The 23,160-nt window shown below is 38.7% G+C and overlaps 1 protein-coding gene across 3 annotated transcripts in view; it reads left to right on the forward strand.

Moving 5' to 3' along the window:
- kcnip4a (potassium voltage-gated channel interacting protein 4a) overlaps positions 1 to 23,160 on the forward strand; it is a 45,563-nt gene that overhangs the window by 20,132 nt on the left and 2,271 nt on the right. For 2 of the 3 annotated variants that reach the window (XM_015054117.1, XM_015054115.1), the window contains exons 2-7: positions 11,183 to 11,307; positions 17,643 to 17,712; positions 18,196 to 18,266; positions 21,126 to 21,233; positions 22,834 to 22,938; positions 23,030 to 23,092. In XM_015054117.1, the coding sequence (XP_014909603.1) occupies positions 11,183 to 11,307; positions 17,643 to 17,712; positions 18,196 to 18,266; positions 21,126 to 21,233; positions 22,834 to 22,938; positions 23,030 to 23,092 (542 nt within the window). Of the gene's footprint in view, positions 1 to 9,442; positions 9,573 to 11,182; positions 11,308 to 17,642; positions 17,713 to 18,195; positions 18,267 to 21,125; positions 21,234 to 22,833; positions 22,939 to 23,029; positions 23,093 to 23,160 lie in introns of those variants that run through there. The other variant, XM_015054116.1, reaches the window with a different exon arrangement.

Raw genomic sequence — 23,160 nt, forward strand, 5'->3', positions numbered from 1 at the left:
TATATATATATATATATATATATATGCCATTGCATTTAAAGCACAATCTGGAGATATTAAACGTGATATTGGTTTTGAAGTTTAAGTTGAGCTGAATTCATACCTCATGCAGCAGGTGTAGATGAAGATGATGATTGTGGTCTTAAAGAGAAAGAGAAACCAATCAAACCTTTTACCACCTTATAACGGATCTGATGGTTAGCTTCCAAGTCTCCACAACCAGGATCATCACTTAAGATGCCCGTGGTGTTAATTACGTGGCGATATGAATAACCATGTTGCCACATGAATCAAGCAAGAATATTCTCCATATTAAACCGAGAACATGGGTTCTCATGCATAATGCAGCCAGTAATCATTGGCCCACCTTACTGCTGATTATGATCTGTGTTTTTGTCTGGATGGGCCGGTATTTTGCAGCCCACGTCGTGTAACGACGTAAACTAAGAAATGTCATGAAATCTGACGTGAAAAAAAGTGGATGGATATTAACTTATTAATCTGATGTAATTAAAGTTTTATCAGCTAATCAAAATGCTAATTTTCTACTTTTGGCAAGTTCTACAAGTGATAACCATAAAAAAAGAGAGAGAGGACAATTGCAGTGGTATTGGCTGGTGTTGCAGAGCATAAATCAAGCTGTCATCTCGCACCTTTTCTTCACAACAGCAGTGACAATTTAAAAGCCTCACTGTCAAACGCGTAATAGAGGACAATTCACCATCAAGGCATTTTAGTTTTGCTTTTGGAGATTTTTGAGTTGAGATTTTCCACATGGAAGCTGCATTGTGCCACTCTGAATGCAATTTGTGTCTTTTGGTAGAAAATCGACGTGATGTCCCGAAGGACGTTTTTTTGGGGGGGATCTCAAGCAGTTTTTAATGAAGCGTAAACGCTGTTCTGTCCTGTCAAAGTAAAAGGCACTTAAGTGCGTGGAAAGGTTTATTCTCAGCCTCTGGACCAATGATGACCTGCCTGAAAGTAAATCAGACAGAATGCCTCTTTCTTTATAAATCGGTTTTGTATTGAAAGCGCTAAACGCACGTTGGATTAAACGTCTTCCAGTGATGTCCTTTCTTTCAGTCTCGGAAATAATTGTGTAAAAGGCAAAGAGCCTTCCCCATTGTACCTGCTGAGAGGTTTTTCAGCAACAGACTATTACTTGAAGCACTTCAACGTGACAAATTATTGCAATTAAAATCATAGACTGTTCTTTTCCCTGAAACACCAAGAAATAATGACACACCTCTGACGGTGTGTCATTATGGCCAGCATAAGTGTCCACGCTTTCTCATGAGGAACCTCGAAGCCTAGTCTCTAGACTACTCTTCAGTAAAGTTAGTCTCACACATCTGAGAATAAATGATTGCATTTTTGTCTTAATGCCTTCCATAGGCCTTAGAAATGTAATTTTGAAAGTTTCCAAATTTGTGTGCTCAGAAGAATGCGACTAATCATCAACGCTTTGGACACCAAAAACTATTATTACAACTCAACGGTTAGTCAAAAGAGGAATTGCTGTGATATTTTAGATGAATGCCAATGTCTTCAGTGGATAAAAACAAAAGAAAAGAAACAGCAGCTGAAGACCTCCGGCCGTCTATTTCCTATAACCACTTATCTTTGCAGGATTGGTCCGTGATTTTCTGAAAATTTTCCCAATTATTTCCACATAATGTTTTTTACTCCTCATGTTGTGAAATGCTCCAGTATTTCTTGCATCAAAACATCCATATAACATGGTGCTGTGAGTTTGGATGACATTCCAAGGCATCCAAAATGTAGTGATGGCCAAACATCTGAATTTTGTCTCAGAAATGTAGATTTTAATACTTGATTTCAATTGCAAACTGCAAACTGGCTTTTTATGCTGCTGCTGCAGAACCAGCTTATTCCTCTCTATTTGACCTTTCGGCTTGTATGTTTGTTTCACTGTGGATAAAGACACTAATCTTCAACCATCGTCCATTGATTTTTGTTCTGTGGTTGACATGCACATGTTGTACCAAAACACATTCAACTCTGGGGACACAGAACCAGGAAATAAGTGGTGGTCATTGCCTCTTTCCAGTGTTCCCACACTCTAAGTTATAAAATTTGCCTTTCATATCATCTCTGTCTATAGATGGCAAGGAAGAACATTTTGTGTCCTAAGATAAGTAAATGTGTCTTTTAGCAAAATTCTGCACTTGCATTTGTGATCTCTGTGATTTTCTCGATTTGATTGGTTTCAGTACAAACCAGAGACTCTGCTTTCCATTCCTTTTGATCCGTCAGTCAGACGAATAACCATTTTATTCTGAGGTTGTTTTTTATTAAATAAAAGCAATGATATTTCGCTTTACCAGACTGCAGTCTCTGAGGCTTATTTGTTTAGGGATTTTATTTTATTTTTTTCTGGCCCACCAAATGTGAACAAATGGCATATCTGTATCTTCCTCCTCCTCTTGGGTTGTCTGATTTATCTGATCTTGAAATCAGGCTTTCTTATTAAGCAGCTCCTCGCTGTGTTCAAATTACTTTTTCCTCATATCACCACGAATGAATGTGCTGCTCCAAAAAGCCAAAGTGTCGTGTCTGCTGTTGTCATCTCTGGTGTTCTGGATGTTTGGCTGTCATTTATCTCGCAGTGCAAGAAAGTATTTTGCACAGCGATAGAGGAATTTATTACATTTCAGGACCGTCTGTCACTGCAACGAAGCCTGCTGTTTTATCTTCTGACTGTAAGCAAGATCAGAAGGATCCAGCTTTGCCACAATGCTTCACCTGCACTCACATTTTTAAACACCCCCCATTACGTTAGACAGATTTGTACTGGGCTGATGCATTTTATGACATAGCTTTGCATTACCGGCACAGAAAACATTTTAATTGTCACATTACTTCCGTCTTTCTGGTTCATCTACAAGCGTAAGCAGGATTTATGTAATCATTAGATTTCCCCCTTATTATGTTTAATGCCTGAAGCCGAGGGATCATCTGCGAGAAAATGCCGGGTGTTGACAGAGGCTTTATGTGAACAAAAAGGCAAAAAAAAATCCTTCCCGTTTTAGCGCACATCATTGAGATCGTTTGTGCCCGTGGCGCCCGGGAAACATCGGACCTTCAGGTCACTTTGATATCACAAAGAGACAATTCTGTCAGTGCAGGTTGCCAGACTCATCAGCTGCCTCTGGTTGAATATCAACTAATTGCAAGCTGCCAAGTGTCTGTCACATTCCCCCTCCCTCACCCCTCTTTTTTTTTTACTGAAAAAGAAAACAGCATTTTGAGTAAATTCTGATATTTTTTTTTTCCTGAGCTCCTGTCTGAAGGCTGTTGGTGATTCAGCTAGAATTAATTGGACCAGATGGTTCTGCCTCTGCATTCGTGCATCTCATCATTTGACAACATGGCTTCCTGCGGAAGCTATCGCCAATGCCGAGTTGACCTTTAGAGAGATGGCGGAGTCTAAATTAAAAATCGAAAATCTATCGACGACTGCTTCATTAGCTTCAACCCTAAAATATCATGCAATCAGATAATTTTATTATATTCTGTTGTTCTGATTTAATGTGAAACATGTTGGACCAAACCAAGTAGCTGCTTTGAAGCCAATTATGCAGCATTGATAAAAAAAAAGTTGAATTTTGATATTCACTTGACTTTGCTACTGCAGTGACTTTGTCAGGAAGAAACTTTATGATTTTGACGAAGAAGCTAAGATATTGACTTTTGTACCTGATTGAGAACTATTTAGATAAAATAATCAATCTTGATATATTAATCAAAGAACATGTTTTTAAAGCAAATTGAGTTTTTTAAGTTTATTTATTTTTTTTTAAATAGGCTGAAAATGGCTACTGTAGCACATTGCCTCAATAGTCCCAGACAGGAACATCTAAATTAAAATTATTCTTATCCCTGCAAACTAAAAATATGTTTTTATTAAAGAAGTTTATTTCTTATAGGAAATGAGACAGACATCGTTAAAATAGTTGTAAACTGCATATCACTCTTGAAAAAAAAAATTATTTACATATTAATGAAAGTCATATACCAATAATTAATATATACTCTTGGTAAGAAGCAAAAATATATTTATATTATTTTGGTATTGCAGCAATCAGACGTTTCCTATAATCTCTCACCAGCTTTTTGCATGCTTCAACTAGTAATCTGATTACTTAGATCTGATTATTCACCAGTTGTTACAGTTGTTATAGTTCCTAAAGTTGGGGGGGGCAGCAAGGAAAACAATTGTTCAGAAGTTAAGCTGCTAACAAAAATTGCAGCCTTTTCAAAATTGACGTCCAAAAGCACTCACTGGCAGCCAACTCTGCTCTGCGCAGTCCCTCCCAGCTGCAATCAGAGCTTCATCGGAATCATGCTGTAAATTAATTGTACGTGCATGAAGCTGGTATGTTTTTGGTCCCAAATATAAAATATACTTTGTTGAAAAATATTTTTCTTATGTGAAAGATAAATCACTGCCTAGTAATATTCAATATTAATAATAACATGCTATAACGAGTTCAGCCGACACCGTCAGAAGTGAGGTTCTTTAGGAAGTTTTCACTTGCTGCAGTGTATCGCAAAGACATTTTTGGCTGCCAGTGCTTGTAGTCTGGAGTCCTAGAAAGAAGCTGAGAGATGATTCCCAAAGCCTGATTACAAAACTCCTCTTGGATAACGACTGTGGTTTGTGAAGTGCCTAAAGGAAATGATAACATCAGGGTAGCACAAAACAAAATTTATTGCGTCTTGACACATTTAAGTCCTGAATACATCTAGGACAGCTGAACCGCGATTATAATCAGCCTTCTCATCACCTATCTAATACTCTACTATGTTTTCTTAGTTCACCCTTAAATGGAAATGAGCGCCGGCGTGCCGTGATGAGGCCGATACCCTCGGAACCTCAGCTGGTTGCTTCTCTGTGATTCACTGCCAGAACTCAGAACCGGCTATATTAGGAGTGAGCCCAGGTTGAGATTAGATCGGTTTGTCAGCGGGATGAGGGGACATCAGGAGCATATCAGGGGCTCGCAGCTTTTTGCTGCGTAAATGTCAGAAAACCGACTCCCTCCTTCAGTTTCTTGTGACACAACTCTAATTAATATATGACATTGTAACTGGAGACTTGCTGTTAAATCTCTTCAGATCTTAATTGATTTTAACACCACCTACGTATGTAGCGTCAGCGTCACTATGTTACGAGTAAGTTTTGTATTCATGTAAAGCAAACGCCTCGTAATGACACTGCTGATGTCCAGAAAGTTTCTAAAGTTTCACACTGTCAAAGGTAAAGACTTAACATTTTAACTTAAAACAAGGAAAGGAAACTTTTTTACGACTTCACCTCTCCTCTGTTCTGTATTAAAGGCTACTCCCGTGCTTATCGTACCTTTTATTAAAATGATTAAACATGTGCCTCACTCCTGACTTGAAATTAAAGTAGAAGAACAGCTCTCTGTTGGCCAACGGTTCATTCGGTGAATGTGACTCGAGCCCCGGGCTGAACTGAGGCCATTGTACTTACTGAGCTCATGCATCCTTTTTCTGCTGCGCTCAGTATTAACACATGCAAGAAAAAGAAAAAAAAAAAAAACAGAGGTTTAAATCTCAAGCCGAAGCTACAAGCTCAGCAGCACCGTTCATCAAGACGTGGACGTCGACGCAAGAACCGATCCAAGATTTATTGATTTTTAAGGAGCTTTTTGAATAATTCCAGTTTGTGCTTGATGTAAATGTATGTATTATTTAAAAGCCACTCCTTTCAGGGGGGGTTTGTGACATTGATTTAAGGCTTGTAGGGTTTTACCCTCCAGCTCGACCTTACCTTTGAGAGCTGATTGATGAAGCTCTAGACAGTAACTCAGCCGGGATGGGGAGAGAGAGAGGGAGAAAAGTTCTTAATGCCAATTTTTTTAGGTTTTAAGGCAGTTCTGTTGGCTCGGTGGAGAAGACGACGCCGGGTGGCAGACTGCTTTATGGCTATAGACCAGAGAGCTAGTTATACTGTGTCCCATGGTAATTAGATTTTGCTGAGAGATTTTTCTTTGTTTAAGACCCTCGTGGGGTCTCGCAGCCTCAATCTCTCGCAGCGCTGCATGGCAGAACGGCTGGGGCAGCGTTGTTGCTTAGAGGTGGCTGTGAATTATAAATTCGATGAGCTGCATATTCTGCTAAAGCATCCAATTAAAGAGCCGCCACTCAAAAAGGTCCAACGATCAGTTTTGTTTTTTCCTTTCAGGGAAGGCAAAAGTACAGCATGATGATATTTGTTTGCGGTTCACAACTAAATAATTAAAATATGTTTAGAGTTTGCAGAATCTGCTCACCCTTAACATGGATTCTTCAGGACAACACCTTTCTGTGCCATTTTGCATCGAAATGGAAAGAGCATCTGGGTACAGCGATTCTACATTAGCGCAGACACTTTGTCAGATGCTTCTCAGTAAAACAAACACATTTTAGACGACCAGTACTGTTTATCTGCTCTCATGATTCCCTTCATCGACTCCTGAGTGACTGAACTTTGCCTTCATTTCTCTCCACCCATCAGTCCTTATTAGAGATGCACCAATGAAATTGATGTAGGTCTACTCCAACTTCTGATTGTTGCAATGCTCTAACCTGATCATAAGGATTTTAGCAAATGCAGATGTATCTGCTAGAGCTAAACATAGTGTTTTTCAAATTACTTCTCCTCAGTATCTTGTTCAGTTTAAGATTTGTCATTTTATAACAAAAATAAATACATCTTTGAAGCAGAGATTACTTGGTCTAAGATTTTGCCCTGATCCATTTAAGGCCAGGCATTTGTCAAATTCTCAATCCATTGTTATGTTGGACTAAAGTTGAATTCAAAGTCAAGTAAAGGCTTCATTTGTAATTACGTGATTTTCGTTAGTTTTTCTGATATTTTGTTTAACTCGCTTACCAGTGGTATGGCAAGATGGAAGTAGATAGAAGAAGAAAAACGGTAAATATTTCCTGCTAAAAACTGAGAAGTTTTGAGATTAATTTCATATAATTTCCAAAAAATAGTTGGAAATTCTGTAAAGTCAGAAATGAGCACACATCCAAAATAAACCTCTGCTCATTTCGGAGGCCACGTTCCCCAATGTAATAAAGGCCACTAAAACAGAAACGGATTGTAAAAAGTGACGAGACATGTAAGACCGGAGTAATAAATTTAGGGGTCTTCCTGTCTCTCAACAGCATCTCCTGGGTGGAAACTCGGTGTTGAAGACTCCAGATCTACCACTTATTCTCTTCTGCTGCAGATGTCTAACTTGTGACACTAAAAATGGCTAACTTTGAGTCATCCTCTCTCAGTAGAAAGTTGTACACCGAAGAGTGTTGTAGTTTTTGAACAACCTGTCAGTATGATGTTTTGAAAAAGGCTGGGTTTTTGGGGATTCTGTCAGGATCAGTTCATATCACCAGCTGAATTTTCAGTTCGTCATGAAACTGATATACAAAGCACAGTGTCCCTGGTATTGGTTTGGCTTTTTATCAGCCGCCCTGACTTTAGGGTTTTTTAGAAGCAACATTTTATGCAACATTTTTCTTCTAGCCTCATTGTTTTGCAGACACTCCTGATCTCCAACCCTGCCACATTGTCCTTGAGCTCTAAATTTGAACGGATGTCCCTCTGTAGTAACCTAATGCTTCTGAATACAGCCAGCCAGCTGTCAAGACTAATATGTCTCTGTTATAAAATGAACATCTGTCCAGTTCAGTCTCGGTGAAGGCACTGAGACGTGTCCTCTCCAATCAGGCTAGGAAGGAAAGCTGGCGACGAGGTAACGGGAACCTATGAGTTTCATCCACTAAGCTTTGGAGTTGCTGTGCTATTATTTACTGTGCTGTGAAGCAACCTTCAGCTGAAGTGAAACGACTATCTTTCGAGGTAGAGAAGTTTGTTTTTTAACAGTTCTGTTCATCGTTATGAAGACTGTGCCGGTCCCGATTCTGCTTTTCCTCCGCTGACGCGCTGAGCAGGACCTGCAAAGTCTGGCTGTGTTGGAATGAGAAGCCAGTCTGGTCATGTTTTTATATGATAGTCAGGCTTTGCGGTTTTACAAATCGACTTAGCATAATGACAAAGGAATCATATGAAGTCTAGATTGATTTATTTCGCCTTTCTACATGTCATTTTTCTCCCGACAAGTTTTCCCCTTTTCCCTGAAACCTCCACGATGTCGCCAGGCCAGACTGCAGATTTATGAGACAATTTTCACTGCCTCTACTCTGTGAGGTAATTGTTTCTGCGACACCTCTTTATAGCTCAGGTTTGCAGAGGTCGATCAGCGCTCCTGGCGTCATGTTGACTAGCCACAAACGCGCTGTGCCCTCCACCCTTGTCTTCACCAATCATCAAATGATTGAGAAATAGTTTGAAGTGCCGGAGGCCTTATCTGAGCACCCACAGGTGCCATTAGAGTCGCACTAAATCGTTAAGAATGGCTCGGGGTAGGAGGGGAAATGGTGGTGTTAACTTTTAAACAGAGACGTTACTTAAACTGACAACGTGGTGCCGAGCATCAGAGGTGTACGATTTCAGGTTGAACACATTTCAGTGCTATGTATTTTAATTATTTATGTACTAATTTCTCTTGGTTCTAATTGCCAGATGTGAACAACTTCTGCACAGTGATCCTTGAGTTTGAATTCCAGTATGTAACCCAGTGACAGCAAAACCTCAATCAAGAAATCAAGAAATCATGACAGCGAAGTAGACTAAAAGATCTCAAAAATCACTTTAAGTACCGATCTAAACAAGTTCAAGAACAGATGAGGAACATTTTATATTTATCCGATTAGAAAAGTAGGGGGGGAAAAGCCATTTCTAAAGCTTTGAGGCTCCAGAAAACCACCGAGCTCTTATCCATAAATGAAAAAATAAAATTTTAAAAAGACTGTAGCCTTCAAGGTCTCAGTTTGACCAAAAACATGTTGGAGACTTTTAGGAAAATATTTTGTGGAATAACAAAATAAAATTTTAGCTTTTTGTGTAAAAGTAAATCAGAATTTCAGGAAAAGAAAATCTTACATGTTGGACGTTTGAGAAACTGGAGCAACTCCTGGACAACTTGATGTGATGTACTTCATAAATTTAATTCATCTAAAGTTTAACGAGTCACACTGACAGTAAGCTGCAGCAGCCAATACAGTCTCTCTCTCTCTCTTGCTAGCTTAAATTTGCAGCTTAGCCTGTAGTAAGACTAACACACCCACCAGTCACCAGTTTTATTTAAAATCATCTATTGGTCAGTGCTGGTCTTCTGCCCTGTCTTTAGGCCACCAGCTGTAACCTTAATACTGTGCACAATACTTGTGGTGTTGTCCTGAAAAACCAGACAGGACAATTTTGTCTCCTTGAGCATTAATGCACCCCTCATCTCCTGCATGCCCAGCTTCCTGTAGCAAAATGTACCTGAGGCTGTTGCCTGGGTAACCACGAGAGATGATGCTGTATTTCCCAGGTTACCCTGAGATTGTCCACAAGCGAGGGGTGAGAGCTCGACTCATGAGGCTCTTTCCGTGCTCCACAGGCAAAAAGCCATCCTCCTGCAATCAAAGCAAGTGGCTCTTCCTCTCTATGATGATTTTTATAGGGTTTTTCTTTTTCTTTTTCTTTTTTTGCCTTTCTCCTTGTGGCCTTCAGGCTTTGGTAATCTGCCTTTCACCAATTCACTGAGAAATGTTTGCAGATTTATTTCCAGACATAAAAATAACGCTTGAATTTTCAAAATGTCATAGGTGCTACCTGTTTGTTTTTTTTTTGTTGTTGTTTTTTTTCCTTTTCATCTTGACCAGGTTTAGGGAAAACATCACCTGTCACAGCACCACGTTTGCTCCACAGCAACAGGTGAAATGTGGTCTGCTGGAATATTTGGCCTTTTATTGTTGGGTGCAGCAAAACTCTTTGATGCTAATGAGGCACTTAGACAGGATGTCACACTTCAGGTGTATGAGAGTGGAGCGCAGCGCTGCGAGGACGCTGCAGCGCAGTGACAGTGCCCAGACAGCGTCTGCCATCATAATAAGCCCATTAAAGCATTCCTCGGGGTTTATTACTGTGCACTCTCATCCAGAGGCTCTCTGCCACGCTGACTTGTGTTTGGGGGTCTCAACTACACTAATTACTTCTGATATCATATTTGTTTTAGAGAAGAAAGGAGTGTTTTGTTTGGTTTTTATTAAAGCCTAGAAGAGAAACCTGGTATAATAAGGTACAACAGACGACCAGAAGGTGTTTTAGCAGATGTACAGCATTTTGTGGCTAAATGTTCATCTTCAATATTGTAGTTCTGAAAAGTTATAGTGCCTTGAATTGTATTGGTTTTAGTACCTCTACAACCTACTTCACATTCTTGAAATGGGATGAAAATGGCTGTCTATAAGAATTGTTAAATTGTTCATTTGCGTTCAACCCCTGGTGGTCAAATGTTGCTAAAAGAGTTGCTACAGATATTTTGGTAGTTTCTAACATCTACAAACCTTTTTATGCCGGTTTATTTTAACAAAATCAAGTTGAATCACATTGTGACGTGGATTTAGATCTGTACTTTGACTAGGTCATCTTAACGCCTCTAACAGCCTATTAAAGATTTTCTTCCATGATTGACCTGTATTCATCTCCCCATCAGCTCGGACCAACTTCCCTACTCTATTAAGGAAAATAATTCCCACAGCATGATGCTGCCACCTCTATCCTTCATTTTTTTTAATGTAGTTAAAATGTTTCTATTTCTAATCTAACCAAACTGGATTTTATAGGCCTTTCATATCCCATCTGTGCTTTAAAATTAATCACAAATGTATTCTGACCCTTGATCTTCATGATGTTTGTTTACCGATGTTCTCTTAAACACCTGAGGCCTTCACAGAACAACTGAAATCATACAGAGATTACATTAAACACTTGATCTCTGTTAACAAAGTAGGTGACTTTTAGGTTGAGCTTAAATTTTATTTGTGGGGGTTGAATACAAATTTTCCGTTCAATTCACGTGTACGCATCACCTTTTGTTGGTCTATGGAAAACACTGGATTGTGTTGTTAAAATGTAAAACTTTTGAGGTCATTAATCATTTTTGCAGAGCGCGGCGTATTTGCATTCCTGGTTTCAGATTTATTCCAGTGCGGGTTTGGTCTAGTTTGACCGTTGGCTCCTTCTCCCTTTCAGACAGCGTTGAAGATGAGCTGGAACTCTCTGCAGTCCGTCATCGCCCCGAGGGCCTGGAGCAGCTCGAGGCACAGACACGCTTCTCCCGGAAGGAGCTCCAGATCCTTTACCGCGGCTTCAAGAATGTAAGTGATGCCCCCACTGTGGAGCTACGTTGTATATATATTATGTACAGTGTGTCTTTCATCTCCCCTCTCTCCGACATATCTAAAACATTTCCCTGTCTTTGATTTTTTTTTTTTTATTGATTTATTCTTTCACAAGCTCCACTGCAGAGGTTGACTGGAGGATTTCCTCTCGAGTCCCGAAAACTATCATACCTAATTTTCTTTGCTGCATTCTTTACATTTTGCACCTATTGTTATAAAAGCCAAATTGTTGAGGATTTTAAAGTTTCTTTCTATTAACTGTATTTTGGATAATTAGTTCAGATTACTTATCAATCCAGGTTAGGGTTTCAGGATTCCTGCAGTCTTTGAAGCACTGAGAAACACTGGAATTACTTTTGATCATTTCCCAAGTCTGGATAAGTATAGGAAGGACTATTCCCTATCCCATTAGTTAGGAGATGAAAAATGTGCTTTTAGCATTGATCTATTTTTAAATAACTTTACTTTTATCATTGCTCTTCATATTTCTATTGATCACTTTAGTTTCTGACGGAGAACCAGCAGATAAATAGACATACGTTAAAAGAATAATTGAAAAAGGGAAACTTTACAACTTTTTGGGTCTCCAGAGCCAATTACATTTGAAATGCCAGCCTACTGAACAGTGTGCACATATACAGCACTGTATACATTCACTCTTGCCTTTTTTTTTTAAATGAACAGATCAGCCTGTTAAACAGATAAACGGTTTCTTTAAAACCGTTTATCTGAGTTACTTGCTCTGGTGTCTTTCATCTCCCTCTTGCCAATACTCCATAGATAATCTGTTGGGTTCAGGTCAAGTGACGGTTATGGCCGCTCGAGTACATCGATAAGATGGTCAATAAACCAGGTGTGGTTACTTCTGGCAGTGTGAAGTTGAATTTAGCATCTTCATAACGCTTGAACTTAAAATCTCTGAGTTTCCATTGATTTCTAACTTTATAAAACGCAGTGAACCAACATCAGCAGGTGATGTGGAAACTTTCATCTCAAGCAACTTCGACTCTGTGATATACTTTCGTCTCTTCCGTCATATCACAGGTGTCAAACTCCAGTCCTTGAGGGGCGTTGTCCTGCAATTTTTTTTTTTTTTTTAGACGTGCCTTCGCTTGAACACACTTGAATCAAATAATTAGGTCGTTAGCAAGACTCTGGAGAACTTGACTGCGTGCTGAGGAGGTAATTCAGCCATCTGATTCAGGTGTGATGGACCAGAGACACATCTAGAAGCTGTAGAGGACTAAAAGTCTCCTGAGGACTGGAGTTTGACATCACCACACTAAATCATGTCAATGATTCTAAATATTTGTCAGATGTGAATATAGAGCTTTAGCCCAGCTTATGTAAAGAGAGAAAATATGAAAAAGGATATTTCAAAGTATTAAAAAGAAATTCCTGAACCTGCCTCGAAGCTGCTCTAACACTGCATAGCTGGTGCATATACCTTTAAGAGCAACAGTGATGAAGCCAATCTACTGATGCTTTCCTCCAAAGGATGGTAGACTTGGCATTATCGGTCTCTCTCAGGCTTTTCTTTCCCACTTAAACTTCATAGTTTGTACAAATATTCTTTAATGTTGTTTATGCATCGTTTATCCCTCTTGTATAATTACATTATGCTGGAGCAAAAGTTTAATTTGTAAAGAAGCAAATGGTTACGGCGCTCGGATTACTGCTGCTGAATGTTTTTTCATCCCTCTCCCTCGGCGAGCCCCTGGAGACAAACAGCTCCACTTTGTCTTGTTCTGGTGTCATTGGCAGAGTGAAGGAGAGCTTTTAAGGGCAGCAGACTAATAGAAGCTGGCCGGCTTCCCATGATGAGAAGTTTGGCCTCTTTGTCCTTGTTGTCCGGAGATTCGGGGGCAAATCGAACGGCTCCGACGCAGGTGGCAGACGGAGGTCGTTTATTTTGACAGGTGACTTTATGAAGCGGCCGCTCGGAGCTTCAGAAATGAGCCTAACGGGGAACAAAACAAGCCCTCAGATTCTGACCTCAACTCCTGGAGATCGCCTGAGGTCACCGGTTCAAAGCACTTGACTAAGAGCTCTCAATTTGTGTCGCATTGTTCCTGATGTCTCCGTTCACAGCGTGATTTTGCTCTCGGATGTCACGCCTGGTCAGTTTCGTCTTTCAGAGATTGTGTTTGTGATTTGCTCATCACGGAAGACGAGCGTGCCAAACCAATGCAGATCCCTCAAAATCGCTGACAGTCTCAATGAGATATGCGCAAACTAAATGAATTTCATTGTAATTTCTTGTTCGTTCTTGGTTTATGGTTACATTTATGATTACAAAATAAAAAATTTAAAAAAACATTCAAAACAAGGCCATGAGAACATTGCTATCCCGATGTGGCCAGTCGTGATGATGTAGCCGTTACCGTTAACCTCAAATTGAATTGCAAGAGCACTGAATCATAACTGGATGACCAGCGGGCAGCACTCGGTTGATAAATTGCCTCTCCGACGAGCGCCGTCGCCAGAATAAAAATACAAAATGTAAACGCTGATGAATTATGTCATCAGTGTTGTTCGGTAAAACATCACTCTTGATTGCTGACCTTCAGGTTCCCAAAATGTCTGTCACAAAGAGCCACACATTTCAGAGGAAGCAGCGGTCCCAGAGCAAGAGATACATTAGCGTGCTAATGGTGTGGTAGGCTGTAATCTAAAGTGCTTGTTGAAGTGAGGTTAAACTGTGCGGGTAAACATTCCATCATCTCCATAAATATTCATTCACGTTTGGTCAATAGGAAACTATGCTCTGAACAAAAGACAAGATGCTCTCAATTTTTTTTTATCTTCGATATCCTCAAGTTATACAAATGATGTTAAAATTGAAAGGCAAAGTCTTTTTATTATTATTATTTGATTGAATAATGAGGGTCCATCTGAAAATATTTATGGGGTAGGAGTTCATAAGTTCCTTGTTCATGCGTGTGATTTCTTACTTCTGTCACGTTCAAAATAAATAAGTAAATAAATAAAATGTAAGTTCTGAGCTGTCCAGATCCAAGCCTTTTTATAAAAAAAAGTTTAGTAACATAATTTCTGACTGAATCAGATTGAGGAGGAATTCTTATGTGGCAATTTCCTTCTGCTTTGCTGAGTTTTTAAATCACTCCTAAGTGTTTAATGTCATAAATCGAACTTTAACCTCAATGATAACCCGAGTTAAAATAAAAAAAAAAAAAGATATGATTTCAGTTATTGAGAGAAATAAAGTAATTCAAACTAACTGGGGTAATGTTAAAGCAGCCTAATCGCCCTTCTGCCATCAACTTGCCCAGGTGTTATAAAGCATTTATGATATTTTTATATCACTGCAGATGATTTCAGTTCAGTCATATTAGATGTCTATAAACAGAAACTGCTACTTGGAGGCCAATACAAAACCTTCACTGTGTTTTAAACAATTTAGAGGTGAACTTTCTGATCGTTCTTGTCCTGCTGCATGACCTAAGTAAATTTGAATTTAAGGTCACAAACTGTAGGTGATATATTCTCCTTTAGGACTGTTAACAGGCTTTTTTTTTACGCCTGTTGGAATGGGACACGCACTTTCCAGAAAATTCAACTTTCGTCTGTTCAGTCCACAGAATAATATCCTAAAAGTCTTGAAGATCAGCTAGATAACTTTTTTTTTTTTTTTTTTTGCAAATGTGAGCCAAGCCTTTGTGTTCTCTATCATCAGCTGCGGTTAAATACAGTTTTTGCCATGCCGGCGGGTTTTTTGTTGTTTTGTTTGCTTGAATCGTGAACAGTGAGATGAACTGAGTCACTGTTAATGAGGCCAGTAATTCTTTGGGACCTCCTGGATGACTCGTTGAGGCACTCTTAAAATATTTATTGTCTCATGGAAAATTCAACCACTGTTTCATATTTTCTCCATCATGTTGACAATGGCGCCCACTCTCGTCCACTTGAATCTCGATGCTCCTAGAAATGCATTTGAAACACTTTTCAGACTGATAGATGTTAGTAACTATGTTCCTCGTTTGCTTTTTGAGTTTTTAATCCCACTTCCAGCTGTCAGAGAAGTTCTGTTTAAAGGCTGTCTTGATTCTACGTGCTCTGCAGTAATCAGTCTTTAGGCTGGCTAGTGAAATGTAATCTAAAAATTGTGTTACGGTGTCTTTTTTTTTTACCCCAGTATATGAAAACGTTATTTGAAACCTGCACTTTGCTTTTACTTTGTTTATAATAAAGTTTTTTTGTGTTTTTTTTTATGTTCCAAGTCTGAAACTAAAGCAAATATAGAAGATATCTGTAAGGGACTTCATTGAAAATGGCCAGATAAATTAATGTCTCAGTTTTGCTGTAGACTGATGGAAAATATTAAGGCTGACTTGTCTTTCCCTCGTTTCCCTGGCTTCTGTCTTACCAAAAAAAAAAAATCTTTAAAAGTGGGTTAGATGTGGGTTAGACACAAAAGAATCTCAGAGGAATTGTGCAAAGAACTTCCTCTAATTCTCTGAGATTCCAAACACAAAACACTTGTTTAAAGCAGAACTACAATGTTTTATCTTTACTTTCGTCATTTCTTCATCTTTTTTTCCTAAATTTAATAACCGTAGCTGATAATTAATACCAAGGGTTTTTGTTTTTTTTATCAAAATTGCTTATACTCAAAGATTTTCTTATATTTTTTACACTCATTTAAGCCACAGCAGCATTGCTTTATAGCTGGAAAATCTCAGAAGTGTTGAGTCATCTGTCATCTTCGATTTATATTGTTCTTTCAAGCAGCCAGACTTTCTTATCAGCTTTTAAAAGTGACAAGAAGGTCTGGCTTCTTGTCATTTCAGGTTTTCAGACAATCTACTGCTTCTTTTTTTTTTTTGTCAGTCTAAAATATTAACTTCATTCTCCTTGTTAGCAGAGGTAGTTTTTGCCTTCCTTCCTGGTTCTTTTGTGACTTTTAGCTCACAGACAGCTGTCCCTGTGTTTGCTGGAACGCAGTCTAATCTTCTTCCAAACTTTAGGATTCCTTAAAGCTTTCTATTTTGGTCTCGGTTGTTCACAGTACAATGTTTTCCTGGCTGCTTTCTGACTTGTTTATTGAATCTAATGTTTAGCAAACTGAACAGAGCAGCAGCGTTTTTCTCCCTTTAGCCTCGACAGTCGCACCATTGTCGCTCAGGGTTCTCTAACGGTGAAATATGAACACAATTACTGGCTACCGTGAGAAAGGAGTTAGACGTACCTTCTAGTGAGGATAGATTCACATTTTCCAGCTTGTACCGAACCTTTCAGCAAAGTAGTTGAATCCAAACTTTGTTGTTGTGGGTTTTTTTTCTGCTTTTCAGCTACTTTTGTTCTTGTGGTCTTTATGAATCTCCAGTTTATCTTCACCCGTACAGAAAGTCAGCCAATGTCAAAACCCTGCTCTTCACAGCAACCTCACTGATAACCCACTGATTTAAATATTATGCATCTAAACTAGACACCAAACAAAGGTGTTTTTACAAAAATCCAATGTTTTATTCGCTTTGGAGAAGAAGGTGATGATTAAGATCATTTGTGTTGGTTGATTTTCCTTTCGAGCTATTGGGACTTGTTTTAATTCACAAAATTGCCGACCATCAAATTGTCAACCTACATCCAGATGTTGTGGTGTATAATTGCTCACTACCTTTTTAAGTATATCTGTACGACAGCTGTGAATCAGCCAATCACATGGCATCAACACTTCCATCAGCGATCTGTGCTGCTGTTTAGTTTACAGCTACTACCTCCGTTTTGGTTGTTTCTACATGCAAAAAAAAATTTTAAAAAAAGAAAAGAAAATGGTATCCACTCTGAAAAATCTCAAGTATATTCAGAGCGTTGACCTTGTTCTCTCCGTTTCAGTTCCTTCCATCTTAAATATTCAGTGTACTGCAGATTTGCAGCAAGAGAGCCAAGCCGAGCCTGCAAAAACGAACTTTCTTCATCAGCGCTCTGCTTCTGACCAAGGTCATCTGCAATATCTTTGGTTCTCTAAAATGGCACAAAAGTGGAGGCGTTACATAAATGTCTTTTCGGTGAATGCCACCGGCAAAGGTGGGTGGCTTCAAAAGGCTCTAGATAAAATCTCTGCTGAGGTGGGGCGGGTTTGCAGTTGAATGCCACTGGTCTTGGGTTGGGATTATGGCCTGCACAAAGAGTCATAGAAGAAAAGAGAGGGATAAAAAAAATCAAAACTTTCCCATTGAGAGGAGGTTGTTTAATTCAGTGCGAATGTGTTTAGAATCGGCAAAGTTTCAAACTAGAAAAGAGTCTTTACGATTGGGAAATGATCTTTGTTAACTCACCCTGTCTTTCAGGAGTGTCCAAGTGGCGTCGTCAATGAAGAAACCTTTAAAGATATCTACGCACAGTTTTTTCCACAAGGAGGTACGAAGTAGGACGTAGCTACGCCCCGTTTCCTGTGTGACCTGTTTTAATACCAAGTCCATTTGTCTCATCAAGTCCAGTGTACTTAAATTCTAACCAAAGCAAATGCTTAAAAAAATTGAGATTATATTTTATGTGTGCAGCCTTCAGCTTTCATCATTATTGTCCCCAACTCGAGGAAAAATAGAGGAAGCATTAGGAGGCTTTGATTCATGCACTCAGACAGGCAGAGCAGTAAACACATGAGCTCCCCCACACAGGAAACCAGGAGAAAACTCTCAGCTCCAAGATGTCTGTGTTTTCTTCTTCTCTCTGCAAGAGCTGCTTCTTTTCTTTGAAGCTGCACATATAACTACTAAAGAAAGTAGTAATAAGGCTTTGAACTATTTTCTTGTTATCAGCAGGTGCTACTTTTGATGTCAGATGGGCTGTAATTGGTCACGAATGATTTTTGATTTTGTGTGCTTTTGTTCCTCTTTGTAGATGCTTCGACGTATGCGCATTTCCTGTTCAACGCGTTTGACACGGATCACAATGGCTCTGTGAGCTTTGAGGTGAGCAAGGTGCCGGAAAGAATAACGCAGTCTAACAAAAAATAAGAACTAGTAGGGCATTATCCTCACACTAAAGAATTCCCTTCCCTCTATATTAATTAGCACCCCTGGTAGATGTGACAAAAAAAGAAAAAAAAAACAAAAACGTACAAATATCAGCTTGTAACATAGTAGCATAGACTCGTAATATTCTGAGATGTGTTTACAGAATCACCACTGCCACACTTCTTTTCCCCCCTGTTCAGAGTTTTTGCAGCTCCCGTCCACCAACAGGACATTACTCTGGGTTTCTATTGTGACCATTCATTTTCTACATCCATCTTAGTGATGGTTCTTGCAGGAACATTGCCCTGGGTTAGCCCCTCTCTCTCTCTCTCTCTCCCAGCATCAACCTCTATCATAAAACCTACAGATTCTGTTTCACAAAAAAATGGCAAAATACCCGCAACTTGGCCTTTAAAACTAGGAACACAAGTTCATAATATTACAAAAGCAAATGTCACCGTGCCTTGAATACCCTTTTTTTTTTTTTTTTTTTTTTGCACCACGAGTCTGTAACCTTGTGTGTGAGGCTTTTTCGTTTGACTTGCGAAATGAATTTCAGCCCTAATGAATTTCTCTATTGTTGCTGAATTTCTTTCTGGTTTTGACTGCATCACATAAACTCACAGAAGTGGTCCCAGGTTACATATACAGTACATAAAAAAAAAAGTAGTTTAAAAAAAAAAATTCCAGATGGTTATGGGCAAACCAAACCAGACAGGTGAGAAAGAAAAAATATATAAGATATCTTGAGCATCACCCCATGTGTGCAGAGTGTGATTGACAGCATCTCCACAGCAGATGCCTGATCTTCTTATTTCTTAGTGGCAAACTGAAGGCATTTTCTCAACACGAGCACCAACTGTGTGTTGACGGCACATTCATGAAAGCAGTGGAAAGTTTGCAGCTAAGATAAGTTATGTTTTGTATGTGGTGCAACTCCCCCTTCTAACGCCGCCCTGGGCAACTGCCCATACGGCTAATAACGAAAACAGTTCTCAACTTTGTTGCTTCATATCATGAATTTATTTCATCTCCCATGCCTGACCTGTCATAGTCACTGTTTTAAAGTGCCAGGCGAGTTGCTCTTCTGTTGGGGTTTATGAGATTAGCAACAGTGGCAATTCAAATTGCTTAATGATGGACTGTGGAAAGTTAAATCAATTATTTATACTTACTTTGAATTAAATAAACGTCCTTTGAAACTTCAAATGAATTCAAGTTCTAGTCAGTTAATTTCACTTTTAATTATTTGTGTTTTTAATAAAGTATTGACATTTATATAAATATTGATGATTTTTTTCCCCCCCACTTACGTATCTAACATTTATTACAGTCAAATTGAACTATTATGTGTTACGGAGTAAAGCTTCTTAAAACAAGACGGAGGCTCGTATGTCTTTTACTGAACCTTTCTGTTCAGTTTTTATTGAAGAGGAAAAACGGCAACAGCTGTTCGTAACCTAGCAACCAAAAATCAACAAAAGCAAGGTATTGACGAAACAGAACCAGATCCTGTTAAGCATTCTTCAAAATAAAAGACTTTCTCGATTCAAATAAATCATGTCTCACACTTAAATATATTCCACTTCACCTTTGTAATTATATACAATCATGTTCAATACAATTAATAATAATCATCATGTAAATTGTGCTTAACATATAATTGTAATTCAGTCACTTATCATGCAAAATATACTGAACAACATATAAGTGTAAAAAGTCACAACATTGTGTATTTTATGGATTGTGACACTTCTACCCCTCCTTATGTTGGTAGAAAACCAAATTACTGGGCTAAAAACTTACACCAGAAAAAATCGCCTGTTGAAGAGCCATTGCTTTACATGCCCTGACATGTTTGGATGGAGTTTTGTGGAGGAAAAGTGCTTTAATTTAAAATGTCTTACTTACTTTTAAAAATAATGTATAACACTCTGCAGTCAATGTGGATTCTACTGAAGAGAATCAGGCCCATAACATCACAGATCCTCCACCATGCAGGAAGCATGAGGTGTTTTTCCACACATCCAACCTTTTCTTCAAAAGATTTTGAATGTTTACCAGAAAGCTTAATCTGAAGTATGTTTGCTTTAATGACGAGGCAAAATTATTATGATTTTTTTTTTCAGAATAAGTAGTCAATTAGTAGTTTCTAAAACTACTAATTGATTTCATAGACAGCATCATTGTTTGGCATGGTGCGTTTATTTAAGTAGTAGTGGTGGAACTCAAATAATATTTGACTTAATTGTAGGGTCTGACAATTTATTATAAAGTCCATCAGTACACTAAAGCTGGATTTCTCCAAAGAATCAAGTCAAAAATGTCTCTTCCATCATTTATTATTCAGCCCAACCAAGTTTACTTGAGATGCTGGCAGCATTTTATTAATATTTATGAGGGACAAATATTTGCTTATTAGGACAGAGGAGCTGTCATCACTCCAAACTGCCCCCTCCCCACCCCCCCCGGCTCTCCTCCTCCCAACCCTCCTCCTGCTTTTTGCTCGGTCAGTTCTGCAGAAACACAGTGATTCCCTGTGGGATCCCACACAGAGCATAAGCTTTCTGATCATTTGAATAATGAGGTATTTTTGATTTATAGCGCCTCCACTTTTGCTGTTTCATCATTCATCTCTAATTAATAACCAACGTGGATTGTGTGCGCTGGCAGAAACGCAGAGGCATGAAGGCTGGTTTTGTTTACCTCATGGGATTTTAAGTCTGAGATGTGTGTTGTTGTTGTTTTTATTTAGTTTTTTTTTCCTGGTGTGATATTTTGTACACGTATAAGCAGTTCTTGTTTCTGTTCCAGGATTTTGTTATGGGGCTTTCGATCCTGCTGCGAGGCACAGTGCAGGAAAAGCTCATTTGGGCTTTCAACCTTTATGACATCAATAAAGATGGATATATCACTAAAGAGGTACATTATGATATAATTATCTCTTTTAATAAAGGAAGACCGCAGGAACGCAGGTTTCAAACAATCTCGGGGATTTAATCAGTGGCTCCAACCTTTTGACTTTTTAATATTAATTCCTTGTGTTTCTAATTCATCTCAGTTTTTTTTTTTTTTTTTTTTCCATTATTTTTTGGCCAGTATAATAGCATTTAGGAAAATGCATTTAGGTCTTTTTTTTTTTTTTGTACTTTTTTCATCTACATAGAGATTCTGTTCTTTGTTCTGTTCTACATATTGTTAATTTCTTAACCACTGTTGCTAGCTTTGGTTGTTTTTAGAATGCTCTGCTAATGGACTTGACTTGACGTCAACCAATCAAGATCAAGTTTTTTGGATTGTTAACACTTTAGTAACCTGTAAAACTCCACAGTAAGATTTGTTATGTCATTAAATTGGCATGCTACGTTACTGTTGTTCTGAAAACAAGTGTTGTGAAACCAGAAACTGACCCGTAGTTCTCGCTGAGAAATATCCTGTCTCTTTGATTGCCGGGGTTGTATTTGTGTTCACGCCTCTTCAGCTTAGTCCGTAGCAGAGGCTGATTATTTAACAAGTCAGTACTCTCAAATTTATGTCTGCATCCTTGCACAAGAAATGTATTTCAAAGTGCTTTGCAAGAGACAAACAAAACTCGTAAAGAAATAATTAACTTTTAACAGCCAGCACTCCGAGGATTGCCATTAGTTTTGAAGTTTTTGGACAAAAACCAAAGTGTCTGGCAGATGATTGCTTTATCTGGCTTCTGGATGAAAAGCTACTGCCAGCAGCTATAATTCACACAGGGATTAAATGAGCATGAATAAAACTTTGTGACTGTTGATTCAGTGTTTGTTGATTGGCTTCAATTTTATATAATGTCTCCCATCCTTGAACAGTGTCTGAATAATCCACAGTCTCCTTCACACCGGGCGTACTTCAGCAGCGTCACTGTCGATACTTTTAATGTGGAGAGTTTATTTCAGTTGAACGGAGGGCGATTTAAAAGACGCATCACTGCTTTTTGTAACCTTTCCTTTGCAGCTGTTGTTCGGGATTTAAATCCCATGAACACAGACAAAAGTTGCAGACATGCAACGAGGTTGAACGTCGAACGCCAAACTCTGCCATCAATAGCAAGGACAATAAACATACAAGAAATAGTCACCTCTTGAACTTGAATCTGAGTTCATAATGTGACTATTTCTGTGGTGATTTGCTCAGGAAGAAGCAGGAAGTTAAGTAAAAAAAGTCCTCTCATATCATTTAGCCCTAAAAAGTCACTTCAAGCTAATGTGGTGGCTGGAAGTAAAGTCATTACACTGATGTATTATTTATCACTCATTTGGCTCAGACACTGAGGAAAAATAAGTCACTGCTGTAAACATAGCTTGACAGAAGCTGCATATGAAAGTAAAACCACAGTAAGGCAACCTTGACAACCTCTATGCTCAAACTTTATTTGCTTTGGAAAACCACAAAAGGCTCTTTTTTTAGTAATTTGTGTTAGTTTAAATTTTATTTCCAGGTTTTTGTTTTTTTTTCTTTAACGTTTTAGAGCTTTGTTTGTGTGTCCACATGACAGGAAATGCTGGACATCATGAAGGCTATCTACGACATGATGGGTAAATGCACATATCCCGTCCTGAAAGAGGAGACGCCTCGTCAGCATGTAGAAGTATTCTTCCAGGCAAGTGTCTTTGTTTGTTTTCCTGTATTTATAGTTTCTGAAAAATCCCCCTTTGTGTTTGTTCATCTTTTCTATTCTCCCTTTCCAACAGAAGATGGATAAAAATAAAGACGGCGTGGTAACCATAGACGAGTTCATTGACTGTTGCCAAAACGTAAGCTGGATTCCCCCCCACTCCCTGATTTTTCACTACTGTTGGCTTAAACTCGCCGTTGTTCATCA

The sequence above is a fragment of the Poecilia latipinna genome, unplaced genomic scaffold (genome assembly GCF_001443285.1).
Source record: "Poecilia latipinna isolate Pla-1442-1.1 unplaced genomic scaffold, P_latipinna-1.0 Scaffold1229, whole genome shotgun sequence".
NCBI classification, from domain to species: domain Eukaryota; kingdom Metazoa; phylum Chordata; class Actinopteri; order Cyprinodontiformes; family Poeciliidae; genus Poecilia; species Poecilia latipinna.